This window comes from Pelobates fuscus, chromosome 5 (genome assembly GCF_036172605.1).
Source record: "Pelobates fuscus isolate aPelFus1 chromosome 5, aPelFus1.pri, whole genome shotgun sequence".
In the NCBI taxonomy this organism is placed as follows: Eukaryota; Metazoa; Chordata; class Amphibia; order Anura; family Pelobatidae; genus Pelobates; species Pelobates fuscus.
In genome coordinates this window covers 375,178,996-375,195,971 of record NC_086321.1, presented here as the reverse complement: position 1 = coordinate 375,195,971, position 16,976 = coordinate 375,178,996, and the positions used below count along the sequence as shown (strand labels likewise).

The 16,976-nt window shown below is 39.7% G+C and overlaps 1 protein-coding gene across 1 annotated transcript in view; it reads left to right on the top strand.

Moving 5' to 3' along the window:
- Window positions 1–3,690: 3,690 nt before the first annotated feature.
- Window positions 3,691–16,976, top strand: part of LOC134612298 (uncharacterized) — a 36,848-nt gene continuing 23,562 nt past the window's right edge. The window contains exons 1-6 of the mRNA XM_063456636.1: window positions 3,691–3,715; window positions 4,331–4,453; window positions 6,268–6,400; window positions 8,868–8,912; window positions 13,612–13,716; window positions 14,213–14,368. Of these exons, the coding sequence (XP_063312706.1) occupies window positions 3,691–3,715; window positions 4,331–4,453; window positions 6,268–6,400; window positions 8,868–8,912; window positions 13,612–13,716; window positions 14,213–14,368 (587 nt within the window). The remainder of the gene's footprint in view (window positions 3,716–4,330; window positions 4,454–6,267; window positions 6,401–8,867; window positions 8,913–13,611; window positions 13,717–14,212; window positions 14,369–16,976) is intronic.

Here is a 16,976-nt window from a genome sequence, read left to right as displayed (position 1 = left end):
GCTTCCACAACCTTCACTGCTTCCTCTGCTAACACTGCTTCCACAGCCTTCACTGCTTCCTCTGCTATCACTGCTTCCACAGCCTTCACTGCTTCCCCTGCTATCACTGCTTCCTTTGCTATCACTGCTTCCACTACTATAACTGCTTCCTCTGCTATCACTGCTTCCACTGCTATAACTGCTTCCTCTGCTATCACTGCTTCCTCTGTTTTCACTGCTTCCTCAGCCTTCACTGCTCCCACAGCCTTCACTGCTTCCTCTGCTATCACTGCTTCCACAGCCTTCACTGCTTACTCTGCTATCACTGCTTCCACTGCTATCACTGCTTCCTCTGCTATCACTGCTTCCTCTGCTATCACTGCTTCCTCAGCCTCCACTGCTTCCACAGCCTTCACTGCTTTCTCTGCTATCACTGCTTCCACTACTATAACTGCTTCCTCTGCTATCACTGCTTCCGCAGCCTTCACTGCTTCCTTAGCCTTCACTGCTTCCACAGCCTTCACTGCTTCCTCTGCTATCACTGCTTCCACAGCCTTCACTGCTTCCTCTGCTATCACTGCTTCCACTACCATAACTGCTTCCTCTGCTATCACTGCTTCCTCAGCCTTCACTGCTTCCTTAGCCTTCACTGCTTCCACAGCCTTCACTGATTCCTCTGCTATCACTGCTTCCACAGCCTTCACTGCTTCCTCGGCTATCACTGCTTCATATGCTGTTACTTCCTCCTCAACCTTCACTGCTTCCACTGCTATCACTGCTTACTCTGCTATTACTGCTTCCACAGCCATTACTGCTTGCTCGGCCTTCACTGCTTCCTCAGCCATCACTGCTTCCTCTGCTATCAATGATTCCTCTGCTATCACTGCTTCCACTGCCTTCACTGCTTCATCTGCTATTACTGCCTCCTCAGCCTTCACTGCTTCCTCTGCTATCACTGCTTCCTCTGCCTTCACTGCTTACTCAGACTTCACTGCTTTCTCAGCCATCACTGCTTCCTCAGCCATCAATGCTTCCTCTGCTATCACTGCTTCCACTGCTATCATTGCTTCCTCTGCTATCACTGCTTCCACAGCCTTCACTGCTTGCTCAGCCATCACTGCTTCCTCTGCTATCACTGCGTCCACTACTATCACTGCTTCCTCTGCCTTCACTGCTTCCTCAGCCTTTACTGCTTCCTCCACCTTCAATGCTTCCTCTGCTATCAATGCTTCCTCCACCTTCACTGCTTCCGCTGCTATCACTGCTTCCTCAGTCTTCCCTGCTTCCTCTGCATCACTGGTACAGTGACTTCCAAGGCAGTAAGTGGGATGTGTCTACATCAATTTGCCTCCAGCACAATCATTATAGCTTCTGATGGAACCACTGTTCCTATTTATGTCAATGACTTGGAAGACTGATAAAAAGATATAAACGGTTACTCCAAACACTATGACCACTTCAGTCATGGTGCTTGGAGTCTGCATGGTGAAACATGGCACATAGAGAGATTAACCACGCTGTTGCCAAAGGTGTAACTCCATCTCCGGTATCACTGGGGTGTCATCAACAAACCCCAGAGGTAGAAGCTGACTAATGTCAATTCTGTGCAACTTTCCATTGACAGAAGTGCAATCTTGTAAAACGCAGCCAGGATACTCCTTTATGTGCTGATGACAAGTAACATTACCATGTTTCTTTTTAGGGAAGCCAAACAATCCGATAATATAAATTAATAGAACAGAATTCAGATTCATGCATATACAGTAAATGTATGAACACACACATACAAGTGTGCATGTGTGCACACAATCAATACATACATGGCTATTTATTATTGATTTAGCGCTACTATATCATTAGGTGTCTTTGCCAATGATACATACTGTACAGAGGGGACACGTACAACTATAAAAAAATAACAAACCAAAAAATAAACAGCACAATTCACTGATATTCATCTGTCAAAACCAGTCAGTTGTTCAATATAATCTAGAAGTGTCCTTTGATAAATGTTTACTTTCCTCTCTATACTAATATGTTTCCCTGTGTGTGTGTGGGGGGGGGAGGGGGGGAGAATGTTGATGTGTAATGTGTTGCATCTAGTGCCGTATTACAATCAGACGCAAATTGTTCATAGCTCTTTCTAATCAGAGATTTTTATAAAAACGTCTCCCCAAGGCTGCACTGAGGTTCATGCTGCCTGAATGGTATATTTCATATTGTTTTCCATTGGTTTATTTGAAAATCAGGTAATTCAAGAGTAAAGTATGAACACTGCACGCAATTAGAAAAAGTAAATATGACATTTACTCATCAAATAATACAATGAGTGGATTATCCAGAGATCCTTGTGGTTAATTTCCGTATCATTTCACTAAGCCACAATTTCCCCTTCTGTATCCTTGCTATATAAGGTTCAAGATTGCTTGTTTTATTTTATTCGTACTGAAAGAGGTATATCTCAACACAGTGAGGGGTGGTGAACGTGAGTATTTAATATTGAATTGGCTACTTTAGATTACAAAGTACATTGGTATATTTACTACACAATGAATGGAGGTCAGTGGACAAGTAACTTGCCAAATTTAGGATAAAGTGACTGGATTCACACTAAATTGTAAATTGTTGTGAATTAAAAGTGAATTTTAAATTTTGGGTCAAAAAAGTCACATTATACAATTCTTGAAATAAATTATTTCCTGCTAGTATATTGGCTTAAAATGTGTAATTCACTTTGAATTCCGAACAATGTATACGTTAGTTAAAACATTTTTTCATGTCTTTCGATTTAAAGTCAAATAGCATCAAATGTGGATGGCAAAATCGAAGTTAAAATATTGAAGTTGTGACTATAACTGAGTTTGAACTATTGACGACTAAATATTGTTGGATTTCGATATGCAACAATTCACACCATACTGAATGAACCTCTTACGAGTTTGAAAAGATTTCTAACTTAGTCAAGTTGAACTTTTTTTTTCCCCATTTCAGCTGTTTTTATCTAGATTTTGCAAGGTCAATGTTCACTGATCATAATTCACTATTTATGCGACACTCAATAATGTTGAGTGTTTGCAAATATATTTATAAACATATTTCTTTATGCAGGTGATCATAATTGTTTATATCATTTTATGTGATTATTTTGACTTTTCCTATGCTTTTTATGTGTATTTTTTTATGCATCCTTTTATTCTCTTGTTATTTTATTTATTAAGTAAAATCATACATTAAAAATAAAGGCTGCAATAATTGTATAATGTGCTAGTAACGGGAAAAAATATATTCTGCATTGAGTTTTTTTCCAATCACAACATTGAAGTCTAGCGGCTCTTAAAGTGGAATTATCCCCTAATAAAAAATATTATTGACTAAATCAAAGTTATTCACTAAAACTGGAAGTCAACATGCTTGTTTTAAAGTCAATTAATTTCACACCTGTAGTACCAGTTAAGGCCACAAGATGTAGTAAGATGCAACTAAAATTTGAAGCTAGGTTTTTACACGGAAAATTCAATTTATGTGCCTACTTTATGGGCTATTCTAAAACAACTGATTTATTCTTGTTAATAAGGTTAGTTAGTGAGCAATGAGCTAGCTCCAGATATTAAACAGGTGTGTTTTGGCACAGCAATCCCGGATTAATTATTCACTCTTAGATCTTACTCCAGAATTAGATGGACTGCCTTTGACCGCACCGTAGGACGCAACATGATATTTTTGTATTCCAACTTTGGTAACTGACTAGCAGTTCTCCTAAAGACATGTATGCGAAAAGTACCAGTCCGTAAATGTAACAGAAAATATCCCGCAGTACAATCCAAAATACTCTTTGATTCCGTGTGATTATAAGATTATATGCATGACTTGCAATATATGTTTTCCATAAATGGTGTGCATCTACTCGTAATATTTTATTTTTTTCTAACTCGACTATTTGTGTTTAGATTAGCAAGCTTTCACATAACTTACCACTAATGTATATTTAGCAAATCCCTCTTAGTATGTGACTAAACACATCTGTTAAATGGTATGTTTGAAGTTCCAGTGTGTCAAACATTGTGATATTTCTAAAATATCTAAGACCATTAATCATGAGAAGATTATATAATAGATCCTTTTGGAATTTGCCTGTGTAGTATTATTATTTAATTAAGATTCCACAGGTAAATTCCAGACAGTTGGATTTATTTGGCATAGATTAAGAACAACCTGATTCGTTTGTAAGACCTGAAATGCACAAATCTATTACATAATGCATCTGTAATAGGTCGAAAACACTGGGTGGCCTTGTACCCCCTGTCACTGGATTTCACACCTTTCCTTACAATTATTTTCTAATCTTTATCAGATAATAATATAATGATACTGGCAACTGGACTTCTCCTGTTATTGGGTGGATTGCTGAAGTCCAACCATGTCTCCTGTGAGCCCATGGTGAAAATGAAACTTTGCTCTGACCTCTTGGATATAGGTATGGGAAATGCATATACGTATAACAAAAATCAATTAAATGCATGGTTGAAAAATCATGAATTAAAATGTATACATGGAACAGTTTCACATGAGTTGGAGCCCAGTTGCAGGAAATGGCACAGGGAGGAAGCAAAAACCAGAAGCGCAGTACAGATTAAGGGGAAATCCAAAGGCAGGGTCAGACGAGAAGCAGAAGTCAGGGCTGGCAGCGGAGTAACATAGTCGGTAAAGCAGGCAGAGGTCAGAGTCCAGGTAATCAGTCAGGAGAGTATTAAAGATCTGGCAGGAAAAACCAAACAGGCAAAGTGACCAGATCCTAGGTTTCAGGCAGGGCTGGCTTTTACAGCCTGCTAATTAGATGCAGCTGACCCTAATAGGAAAAGGGTTGCAGGTGGATCAGTACTGCTCAATCCAGGCAAGGGGGTCAGGAAGCAGAATAATGCAAACAGAAACTGAAGCCCCCTGGTGGACAGCATGACAGAGAACCTGACTGGGATGCTGGAGCTGTGAGCTCAAACCCAGCCAAGTTTCTTAAAGGGATGTCTGCAGTGTTCGGGCTGTGCCGTGACAATACAACTCCCCAAAAGTGTATATAGAAACACCTTTGCACATAATGCTTATGTTCATTATACTATATTGCTTAACAAAATGTGAAAGTAATTGAAACTGCATATCATGTCAAGTTTCTCTTTATGTGGATACCCGTAAGATAGAAACATTTAAATACATAAAGGGAATCAACACAGTAAAGGAGGAGACTATATTTAAAAGAAGAAAAACTACCACAACCAGAGGACATAGTCTTAAATTAGAGGGGCAAAGGTTTAAAAATAATATCAGGAAGTATTACTTTGCTGAGAGGGTAGTGGATGCATGGAATAGCCTTCCAGCTGAAGTGGTAGAGGTTAACACAGTAAAGGAGTTTAAGCATGCGTGGGATAGGCATAAGGCTATCTTAACTATAAGATAAGGCCAAGGACTAATGAAAGTATTTAGAAAATTGGGCAGACTAGATGAGCCGGTTCTTATCCGCCGTCACATTGTATGTTTCTATGTTTCTATGAAAAGCAGTAAAAATAGTAAGAATTTAGTTAAAAGGACAATAAAGGCACCCAGATCACTTGATCTCACTGAAGTTGTCTGAGTGCAGTGCCCCTGTCAAGAACCTCAAGGATTTTATTGCAGCGTTAACTTGCCTCTAGTGGCAATCTTTCTCATGGCCACTAGAGGTGCTACTGCTACTATAACCCAGTCAAACTCATTATAGATCAAATTACTCTCACTGAGATCATTTAATTGGTGTAGCACAGCATTTTGCCGTGCATGCCCACTCGTATAATTAATCTTCTTACTAGATTCTTGTTGGGAGGGTGGCCTTCAATCTAAATAGGTACTTCAGCACTATAGCATTAGGAATACATGTTTGTATTTTTCTCAGACAGATGAATTACTGATCAGATGTAGACAGCTTCAAATCAAGCACTTAACATATGGAGGTTTTTATATATATATATATTTTTTTTTTGTCTCACTAGATGGTAGGAGAGCACATTGCATTGATTGTATATTTTTTCTGTCCAATTTCTTTCAAGTAAACAAACAAAAAAATGTGTTTGTGGGGCTGTGGTAGAATGTGCTACACATTGGGTATCACCTTTTTGGGTATCACCGAACAATATTTATATTTATTGTATCCTCTTGACACACATTAGGCATTTCAATAATAACTACAATGATCTCAATGCAACTAGGTAAATTGCCTGCTTTGTGAATTCACAATATCTCTGTAAATATATATATTTGTCTTTGAAGCATTCGATAATTCTCTAAAAATAATTGCGTCATCCGAACTGAGGAAAATGATAGGAGATTTTTCACTGCAGCCACAAAACACCAATAATGGCCGAGAGAAGAAGAGAGGACGCAGCAAAGTAAAAAATTTTCTGTGAGTAACTTCAAGAAATCACCGACAATCGCAGACTGGGTTATTCACTAAACTGGGAATTGTTGGGAATTCGTAGTGAATTCAAAGTGAATTTCAAAAAAATACCCAAACTGAAAACATTGCTGATTTTGAGAATTTTGAGAATGTTTATTCTTTTGGCTTTTTTTTGTGGCATTTTTAAATTTAAATTCACCTTGCATTAACATTGAATTCCTGACAATTCACATTGTATCGAATAACCCTGTATGTATTAATGTGAATGCCTCAAAGAAAACATGCGTTGAATCTAGATAAAGGAAGTTCTGATGACATTTGATGAGAGAGCATATATAAGTTAATGTAAAGTTCTCTCACAACAGAGCAAATATTTAGAAAAATATCTTTATTGTTTAAGTTTAACTGTTCATCGTTCAAATACTTCCTACATTCAATGCTATCTGTTATTTTTTGGAAAGAAAAAGTTGCACCTTATGCACCCATGGGGATAATACTATTGACGTCATTAGAGGCATCACAGGGAAATGTGTGTGACAGTATGACGTCAGTATCCCTGATGCACTGTGATTGGCTGGCTTGAAAACAAGAGGTGTTGGCATCGGTGAGTCACTTAGATTTGTGCCATGTGCAAATTATTTTGCAATCTTGAAAGCTCTCCTCATATGCGACGTGTCCACAAGGTGGAACTCCACTTTGCACATGCTGGAGAGACTGTGAAGTAGCAGCAGGCGATAGTGGAGTTTCAGCTGCAGCACGCACGGGTCACTCACTCTGCGGAACAGCACCACTTCACCACCAATGAGTGAGCCTCCATGCGAGACCTGTGTGCTATGTTGCGCTGTTTCGAGTACTCCACCAACATGGCCAGTGCCGATGATGCCGTTCTCAGCCTTACTATCCCGCTTCTATGTCTTCTTGAAAAACGCTTTGGGTGATGATGGAAGAGGATGTGGCACAGGAGAAAGAGGAGGAGGAAGAGGGGTCATTTCCACGGTTATCAGGCCAGTCATTCACAAGTGTCTCAGAGGGTGGGTTCCTGCACCAGCATAGGCCAGGTACACAATTGTCCAGCCAGGGCACAGTTCTGGATGATGAGGAGGAGGAGGATGAGGAGGAGGAACCATATTCACAGCAGGGTAGCACCCAACGCAGCTCGTGGGCATCACTGGAGCGTGACTGGGGGGATACGGAGGACACAGACGATACACCTACCACAGAGGACAGCTTGTCCTTGCCTCTGGGCAGCATGGCATACATGAGCAACTACATGCTGCAGTGCCTGCGCAATGACTGCCGAGTTTCCCACATTCTAACTTGTGCTGATTACTGGGTGGCCACCCTGCTGAATCCCTGTTACAGGGACAACGTGCCGTCCTTAATTCCCTCACTGGAGCGTGATCAGAGGAGGAGGAAGAGGTTGCCAATGCAGCTGGGGCACCTCCAGCACCTCAGAAGGCAGGGTTAGCATGGCCGAAATGTGGAAAAGCTTTGTCAGCATACCACAACAACCAGCACCACCATCTGATATGGAACGTCCTACACGTACTGACTGATGGGTCTGCCCCATTCAACTTCTGGGTTTACAAATTGGGCACATGGCCTGAGCTTGCCCTTTATGCCTTGGAGGTGCTGGCCTGCCCTGCAGCCAGTGTATTGTCTGAACGTGTGTTTAGCACGGCAGGGGGCGTTATCACAGACAAGCGCAGCCGCCTGTCCACAGCCAATGTGGACAAGCTCACGTTTATTAAAATGAACTAGGCATGGATCCCACCAGACTTGTCTGTACCTTGTGCAGAATAGACATTTATACCGGCCTCACCCAGCCATTGTTATACTCAAGTGCACTTATTCTTTGTTTTCTTTTTTTATATGTCCCAATATTTTGGGGGCTACCCCAATTAAAAAAACAAAACAAAATAACAAAACAAATAAAAAACAGTGTTGGTTACCTCCTCCTCCACCGCCGCTTCTACCTACACTGCCACGGTCACCGCCTCCTCCACCTCCTACTCCACATCCACCTCCTCCTCCTAGTTCAAGATTATTATTTTTAATTTTTATGTATTTTATGTTATTTTAAGTTATTTCCCTATCCACATTTGTTTGCAGGGCACTTGTCCTACTCTTACCCCCATTTTACTTCCTTTTGCAGCCATGTGCCCCTTTCCAGGACTTTTTTAGAGCCATTTTAGTGTCCAAAAGTTCGGGCCCCCATTGACTTCAATGGGGTTCGGGTTCGGGGTCAAGCTCGGGTCAAGTTCGAGTCCCGAACTCGAACTTTTTGCCGAAGTTCGTCCGGACCCGGCAAACCAGAACATCCAGGTGTTCGCTCAACTCTCAACTCATCATGCCACTGGGTTAGGATACATTATGTGCTCAATTTTCTTTTTTCAAGTGGCCATTTTGTTTAATAATACTTGCAAAGTGTGTTTTTCTTGGTTATTTTTTTATTTTGTGTCTTGTTTAACAGGGAGAAGATAATGAATAAATGGCGTCAGAAACAACAATCTGTATGGTTAGTATTTGTTTTTAAATTATTTTATTTATGTAATAGAGAGCAGCCATCTTATCATGTATAAAAGTTGATTTTCTCACCCCTCCTGTGGTATATTTTTTCCTCACTCCTCCTGTGTGGTATATTTATTCCTCATTCTTAGGTCCTCTACCAGAGGCCTGGGAGTGTGAGGATTCTGCACAGTATTTTAGCTATTCTTAGAACTGCACTCTTCTAGACAGTGATCTCAGATGTGCCACAGCTTGGAGGCCACAGCCCCGAGTGCTCCTATTGCAACTGGGACTACTACTGTCTTCACTTTCCACCAGCTTTCTAGCTCCTCTTTCAGTTCTTTGTATTTGACTACCTTCTCATGTTCCTTCTTCCTGATATGGTTACTGGGTATTGCCGCATCCACCACCACTGCAGTTTTCCGTTCCTTGTCTACCTCCACAATGTCAGGTTGGTTGGCCACTTCTTGCTTGTCTGTCTCATTCTGAACTTTCCAAAGGATCTTAGCACTTGCATTCCCAACTACCCTTTCTGGTATCTCCCATGAGAACATAGACAGGTTCACACTTATCTAGTCTGAATGACATTCCGATATACTTGCTGTATATCCTAGTTAGGTGAATCAGTGAGTCAATGTTCAGCTCATTCTTGGCATACAATTTGATGTTGTCCATATAGAGTAGGGGGCTGATGTTAGCTCCACTCTTGAATGAGTATCCATATGCATTCATTATGATGATCTGGCTAAGGAGGTTGAGCCCAGAACAGCAATCCCGAATGCAGAACAGCATCCAGGATAGAGCGTCACCTTGATATATGCCACATTTGATGTTCACTTTCCTGGAATTAGAGTTGTTTTCCCCTTGCTCATTAAGTTCTTGATGAAGGCATGCATTGTCTTGTTGACCTTGTATAGAGTCAAGAATTCTAGTATCCATGTGTGTGTCATAGGCTTTCTTGTAGTCAAGCCATGCTGTGCACAGATTGGTCTGTCTGGTTTTAGAACATAGAGTATAGAGCTTATATACAGAAATGGGCAAGCAAAAATTTTTTAGCGACTTTGACAAGGGCCAAATAGTGGTGAATAGACGACTATGTCAGAGCATCTCCACAATGGGAAGTCTTGTGGGTTTTCCTGGTATGCATTTGTTAGTACCTTTCAAAAGTAATGGGCACCCAAAACTCATTAATGCACAATGCTTGCCTGTCTGGCCTGATCACAGAGAAGAGCGACCATAGCTGAAAAACGTAATGCTGGCCATGATAGAAAGGTGTCAGAACACACTGTGCATTGTAGTTTGCTGTGTATGGTCAGAGTGCCGATGATGACCCCTGTCCACCGCTGAAAGTGCCTTCAATGAGGATGTGAGCATCAGAATTGGAAAAAGGTTGCCTGATCAAGTGGATGGCTGGCTGCGTTTGTCATTTACCATGGGAAGAGATGTCAGCAGGATGCACAAGGGGTAGTAGGCAGGCTGGTTGAGGCAGTGTTATGCTCTGCTGGGAAACCTTGGATCTTGGCATTCATGGGATGTCACTTTGACAAATTCCACCTACCCAGAGATTGTTGCAGACAATTCACCACTTTGTGGTAATGATGTTCCTAGATGGCAGTGGCCTCTTTCAGCAGGAAAATTCACTCTGCCACACTGCAACAATTGATCAGGAATTGTTTTAGGGACATGACAAAGAGTTCAAGGTGTTGCCTTGGCCTCCAAATTCTCCAGAAATCAATCAATTTGAGCATCTATGAGATGTGCTGGAACAACAAATCTAATCCAAGGAGACCTCGCCTTGCAACTTGCCAGACTTCAAGGATCTGATGCAAATGTCTTGGTGCCAGATACCACAGGATACATTCAGAGGTCTTGTGGAGTCCATGCCTCTTCTAATCAGAGCTGTTCTGGCATCACAAGAGGAACTTACATGATATTAGGCAGATGATTTTAAGTTTGTGGCTGATCTGTGTATTTATATAGTACGTTAGAATGTAGAAGTTTTATATGATTTTATTACAGATCAGGAAAAGGCACAGCGGTGGTGCCCAAGACCCAGTGCTGTATGTGGGAGGGGGTTGGGTTTCCTTGGACACCATGGAAGGAAGGACGTTTTCACATGGGAAGAATGGGCTTTGGTTCCTTATTAGACTGACTCATACCCACTGTCACATATATATACACAACTACTTACACACACACACACACACACACACACTGATATAGATACATAATAACACACACACTACTGCACAATATACGCACACAAAAATACCTGATTATATGCATATTCTTAGTATTCAATTTATTCATTGGTTGTGTTTCTGCTCTCATGAGCCTTCCAAGTCTTGTCTGCATATCTGTACATGAAATAATTTTTTCAATGTCCATGACACTTTACCTGTGCCACACAAATTCTCTGAAAATGAAGAGAATAGAGTTTTTGTGCTCCCTAAACCTAACTTTGAGTCATCTAGAGGTCTGTCTAATATACTGCAACCCACAGGGACAAACCAACAAATAAACCATTGAGGCAATATTGTACGTGATTCTGTGGGTTACAGTATGATTGACAGAGGAAGAGAAAGTATCATGGCCATGCAACAAATGATCACAGGTAATGCAATGATTGGTTCCACATCTAATGCTCCCTGAGATGATTGACAGCGGGAAAGGATCAGACTCATCCATGAACTTATATATTTTTCAAAATTGATGCTTCTTCTCAAGTGGTTCTAAGATTTTCAGATTTTGGAGTTATCAGATAGTTTGTGATAAAACCAATGTAAAATTAATTGTAGGTATTGTTAATCTTAAAACCCATAACTAATTATAAATCTCCATACAAAACAATATATTCAACCCCTCTGTTCCTGTGTGTCCAACTTGTCTGGTTACAACGACATGTCTGTTCGTCCACCCATTGTAAAGTGCTGCGAAATATGATGGCGCTCTATAAATAACTTAATAATAATAATAATGATAATAATAATTATAATAATTTTCTCTTTGTGGTAGGTAAGAGAGAAACACAAAACGTTTAACTGTCAGTTGTTTACCATTTGTGTTTAAGTCACTTATTAAACTAAAACATGACACACTTTTATTGTTAAAACAAAAACCGACAACTATATATACAATCCAGTGACTAACCTGTATATAGTGTCACAGCAAAGTGTTTAAGTGAAAGAGATCATGTGGTCCATAAGCCGGTTCATAAAACGTTTCTCTCAGTTTCATGGTAGTCACTTCATCTGAAAATGTTAACTCTACAAAATGACAGTTTAGTACAATCGATACAATGTTTCTGAAGTAAATAACACTTCTATCTTATTCAAAAACAATTCCTATTTTGGGAGATAGAGGGTCTCTCGAGTCAATTTTGATAAAGTGTAGATAGTTTATTTTTTATGAGGTTTAGATAGGAGAGAATACTCATATTGACTGTGTTGGAATTTTACTAAAATTCAAATCTAGTTATAAGCTATAGGAACTACTTTGTCTCCATATTTCCCCTTCACCTAACACTGTTTAACACTGGGTAGAGCTACCACTGTTAAGCAATATCATCTACCCTAGCAAGCACCAGTGATGGAAGCTGTAAAATTAGATCTATCTATTTAGGATCCCGCAGTCTCGGCAGTTGAAGCACTGGGAGCAGAAAAGGACCAGCCAGAAGAGGACGGTGGCGCCCACAAGGGACAGGTTCAGGTAAGTAGAACTCACCTTTGCCTGTCCCCTGGCCACTGGACCCCAGAGTGGCGACGTCAACGTCAAGGGCCTTTGCAATTATGCAAAGTCTCCAGACAGTGGCAGTTCCACTTTAAGGGGTGCACAATTGTGTGGACCCTCTTTGGCTATTGGAAAATCACTACGAATCAATACTTGTTTTAGATTTATTTTTCACAAAGAAAACTTGTTTTGCTCAGTTTGCTCAGTTTATTTTTATTTTTTTACAAAAATGTCTGTGAACCATGACAAAGTGGTAATTCAGTAACTTTCTAGATTTCAAATAATTTTTTTCTCAAGGAAGGTGACCTATTCTGTAACTCACAGATTCTGTTTACCTGCTGACGTCACATGCTCTCTGCAGCCACCTGATACACAAGCAGCAATAATTAAACATATTTTAGCTTGTTTAAATGGAACTGATATTCATATTTCTGAGAAACCATTTTAAGACAATTAATGTAAAGAAAAGTAAAAGCCAGCTAATGAATTTAGGGTCCACAATTACATTTTTCTCCCTTCTCCGAGTTCTTTTAGAAATAAATTATTGGCTACAAATGACTCCTTGCAAAGAGGGATTATCCCAAAGAGCAGAGCGAAACATCCATTTAACCTGATGTAACCCATATTGCAGTTTTCAGTTTACCAATAGCCTAGTTCACTGTTTAATGAACTGGACCACATGCTGTTATTAGCTGAACTGCAGTTTACTCATGCATAGTCCAGGCTCAGCTTTCCTGGGAGGACTACTGTGCTCAATCCAAGATGGGCATGCGGAGTGCAGACACTTGTTCTGTGCTGTCTTACTGAAAGCTCTAATGGTCTGTCTTAGAGTTTGAAGTAACTCATAGAGCTGTGCGTAAGGGTGTTCCCTATACCATCATCTTTGGCAATTATTCAAAGTTGTGTTGGAGTTTAAAGTGATACCCCTGTAAATCCTTTTTAGTCATATTCAATTAGTAACAATTAAATATTTCTTGTAGGATCACAGCCAGCTCTGTTTCCTTCGAAGATGTAAGCAGTCAAATCGTATCCAACAAGAGCATCATCGTAACATTTAAAATCAACATAGAATTTGAAGAAAAGACGTACGTAAATTTATATTCCCTTACAATTCCTTAACTGATTTGAATTTTTGTTTCTTTGCGGGGTTGTGCAGCATTCATAGGAGTCAGCATTAATAAAAGTGGAGCTGTGGAAAAGAAAGGCTATTGTCTAGATCAGGGGTTCCCAAAACAATCCTCATGGACCACCAACAACCAAGGCTTTATGTATATTCCATTTTTATTCCAATTGAGATACTGACAAAATCTGGATTATTGGTGGGCTTTGAGGACTGGTTTGGGAACCACTAGTCTAGATCATTTAGCTGTCTAGGGATATCATGACTTAGAGAAATGAAACAGAATTTGCATGTTCTTGTGTATCTTGTATTCTTCTCAAAAACATTTGCAGTCTGTTCGTATTCCTTGGCAATTCAAAAATGTACAGGGAGGAGGCAACATGGGTTTGAATTAGTTCAGCTATTTAATGTAATGGTGTCCTTTGTTTAGAGGGGTCTTTCTTAACTGGTCTGTTTCCTAGATCTTCATCATTCAATGGACAATCAAAGAACCAGCCACCCATTCTTAGCGTAAATGTACAAATGACATCTACATTCAACCTAGAAAAAGACAAGAATGGCTTCAAGTTTACTATGAAAAAATGTGAAGTCTCTATAAACGACATTGAACTTATTGGGTAGGTATACTTAGTGCGCTGATAGCTTCTGAATGTTTTCATGTAATGAGTCTACAATTCAATCTATTCACTGAGAGATGCTTTTGATAAATTATTTAATTTCAATGGTGAACTGACTCATTTTACATATATTTGTGTATGGTATCCTTTTCTTTTAAACATTTTATTTTATTGTCAGTAGTTTAAACCAGAACTGGCCTGTCTTTCACTTATCCTCACTTCCGATATGCCCCTTTTAACTTGTTTTTATTAGTCGTTCGGCGGCTGCATAGAACTATTACCAGATATTCTAGGTTCTAGGTGCATGTCCAACATGTTGCTTGCCTTCTTGAATCTCAACAACAGGTAGAGATTGTGTATAAATAAAATCAGTTTTAGAAAAAAAGTCTTTCCTGCATTAAAAATACATGTAATCCAATATAAATGTGACCACTTAAAAAGGAATATGATCTACATATTATGCAGATATTGGATAAAGGATAAATTAAATTAGAATTGCACCATGCATATATTCAAGCATCCCCTCATGTATTCATTCATATATATTTTCAAAAGGACATCTTGCTCGGGTTCATAAAAGCAATTATCATAAAAATGTATGATATTACAATTAGAATAATTTAGTTCTGTTTCAAGGTGTTTTAAATAGCAGATAACATCACCCAAATGTTCTGCTCATAATGACATGGTTCCACACTAAATCTGATACTGCTGATCGACTTGCCCTAGGATTTAAGCTCTTTTTATATTGATTCACAATGTTTATCTTTCCCGCACCTTAAAATATCACAGTTGGCATAAACATGGTGCCACAGATTATATGAAAAAAAAAAAAAAACGGTTTACAGATCAGATAGCCACCATTTTTTTTTTTTTTTTTAAAAGTTTGACCAGGAAGCATTCATTGATTTTTCACCAATTTGTAAAGTTAATATTGACCAGTAATCTTCATACTTGAACAAAAAGATGAACCGTGATCCCAAGCTGGATTTGGCTACGGGAGCACAGAAAAAAATGGTTCTGCAGATATAGTTCTGCTTAAAGTAACAAACTTAAAATAATATACTTTAATGTGGGCATCATAAAAATATAAAAATATGATCCCAAAACAAGAAAAAAAGCTTAATGCACCATCACCACTAAGGGTAAAACAGGGTGGGGGGAATGCAAAAGTCTGTATATAACCTATCCTAGGTGTGACCTAGGATAAACCGTCCCGCTAATAGAAAGGCAGGGATGTAGCTACATGGAGAGCCTTGGAGTGCATGTAATTGGGCAAGCTAATTGCCAGATTGTAAGGAGAAACTAATCTCGCAATGACCAGGATAACAAAATGTAAATGAGTCAAACGGGAAAAGGAAGTGTCCCTGCTACTTTGTTACATCAACAAGTTGCAAATAATGCAGAGATCCTGTCTGAATAGATGCTGCTGTTATGCAAAACTTTGACAAAGGCGCTTGTGGTAGCGCCGAAACGTACGTTAGGTCCTTTTGTTTTTAGACCAGCGCGTTTGATGTGACACTAGGTTTGGGTGGATGGGGGCGATAAGAGTCTAACCGAAGCTTACATTAGGAAGAAGCCTGTGTATCTAGATGCAAGCTCCAGATAGGAGTTTTTCCTACAGAGCAGAATCTTTTTTCTCCACAGCAATATCCCAGCAAAGATACAATTGTCTTCAAGTTTTGCATAACAGCAGGATCTATTCAGACAGAATCTCTGCATTATTTGCAACTTGTTGATGTAACAAAGTAGCAGGGACACTTCGTTTTCCCGTTTGACTCATTTACACTTTGTTATCCTGGTCATTGCGAGATTAGTTTCTCCTTACAATCTGGCAATTAGCTTGCCCAATTACATGCACTCCAAGGCTCTCCATGTAGCTACATCCCTGCCTTTCTATTAGCGGGACGGTTTATCCTAGGTCACACCTAGGATAGGTTATATACAGACTTTTGCATTCCCCCCACCCTGTTTTACCCTTAGTGGTGATGGTGCATTAAGCTTTTTTTCTTGTTTTGGGATCATATTTTTATATTTTTATGATGCCCACATTAAAGTAAATTATTTTAAGTTTGTTACTTTAAGCAGAACTATATCTGCAGAACCATTTTTTTCTGTGCTCCCTTAGCCAAATCCAGCTTGGGATCACGGTTCATCTTTTTGTTCAGTTTATGTACATACGCAAGGGTTATCCCCTTTGAGTTCTGCAGCCACACTCCTGTTCCCACCCGGTTGGGAACTCAGCACTCTAGTGCTTTCTTTCTTTTCTAATCTTCATACTTGCCCTTAGAACCAGCTGGGCCCGATGATATTGGCCATGATTCAACACTGGTTCAATGAGTTTCATTAAGACTCTTTGTAGAACTTGGGATATAAATGAATGAAGAACATTGCTCTTGTACAAGGGTTCCCAACCCAGTCCTCAAGTACCCTCTAACAGTTCAGGATTTAGGGATTACCCTGTTGTGTCTAAAGTGTTTTTTTTCTTCTAAAAACACAGTAGACACAACAGGGTAATCCCTAAATCCTGGACTGTTAGGGGGTACTCAAGGCTTGGATTGGGAACCCCTGCTCTAGTAAGTTAGATGACCATTGTTGTCTTTATCAA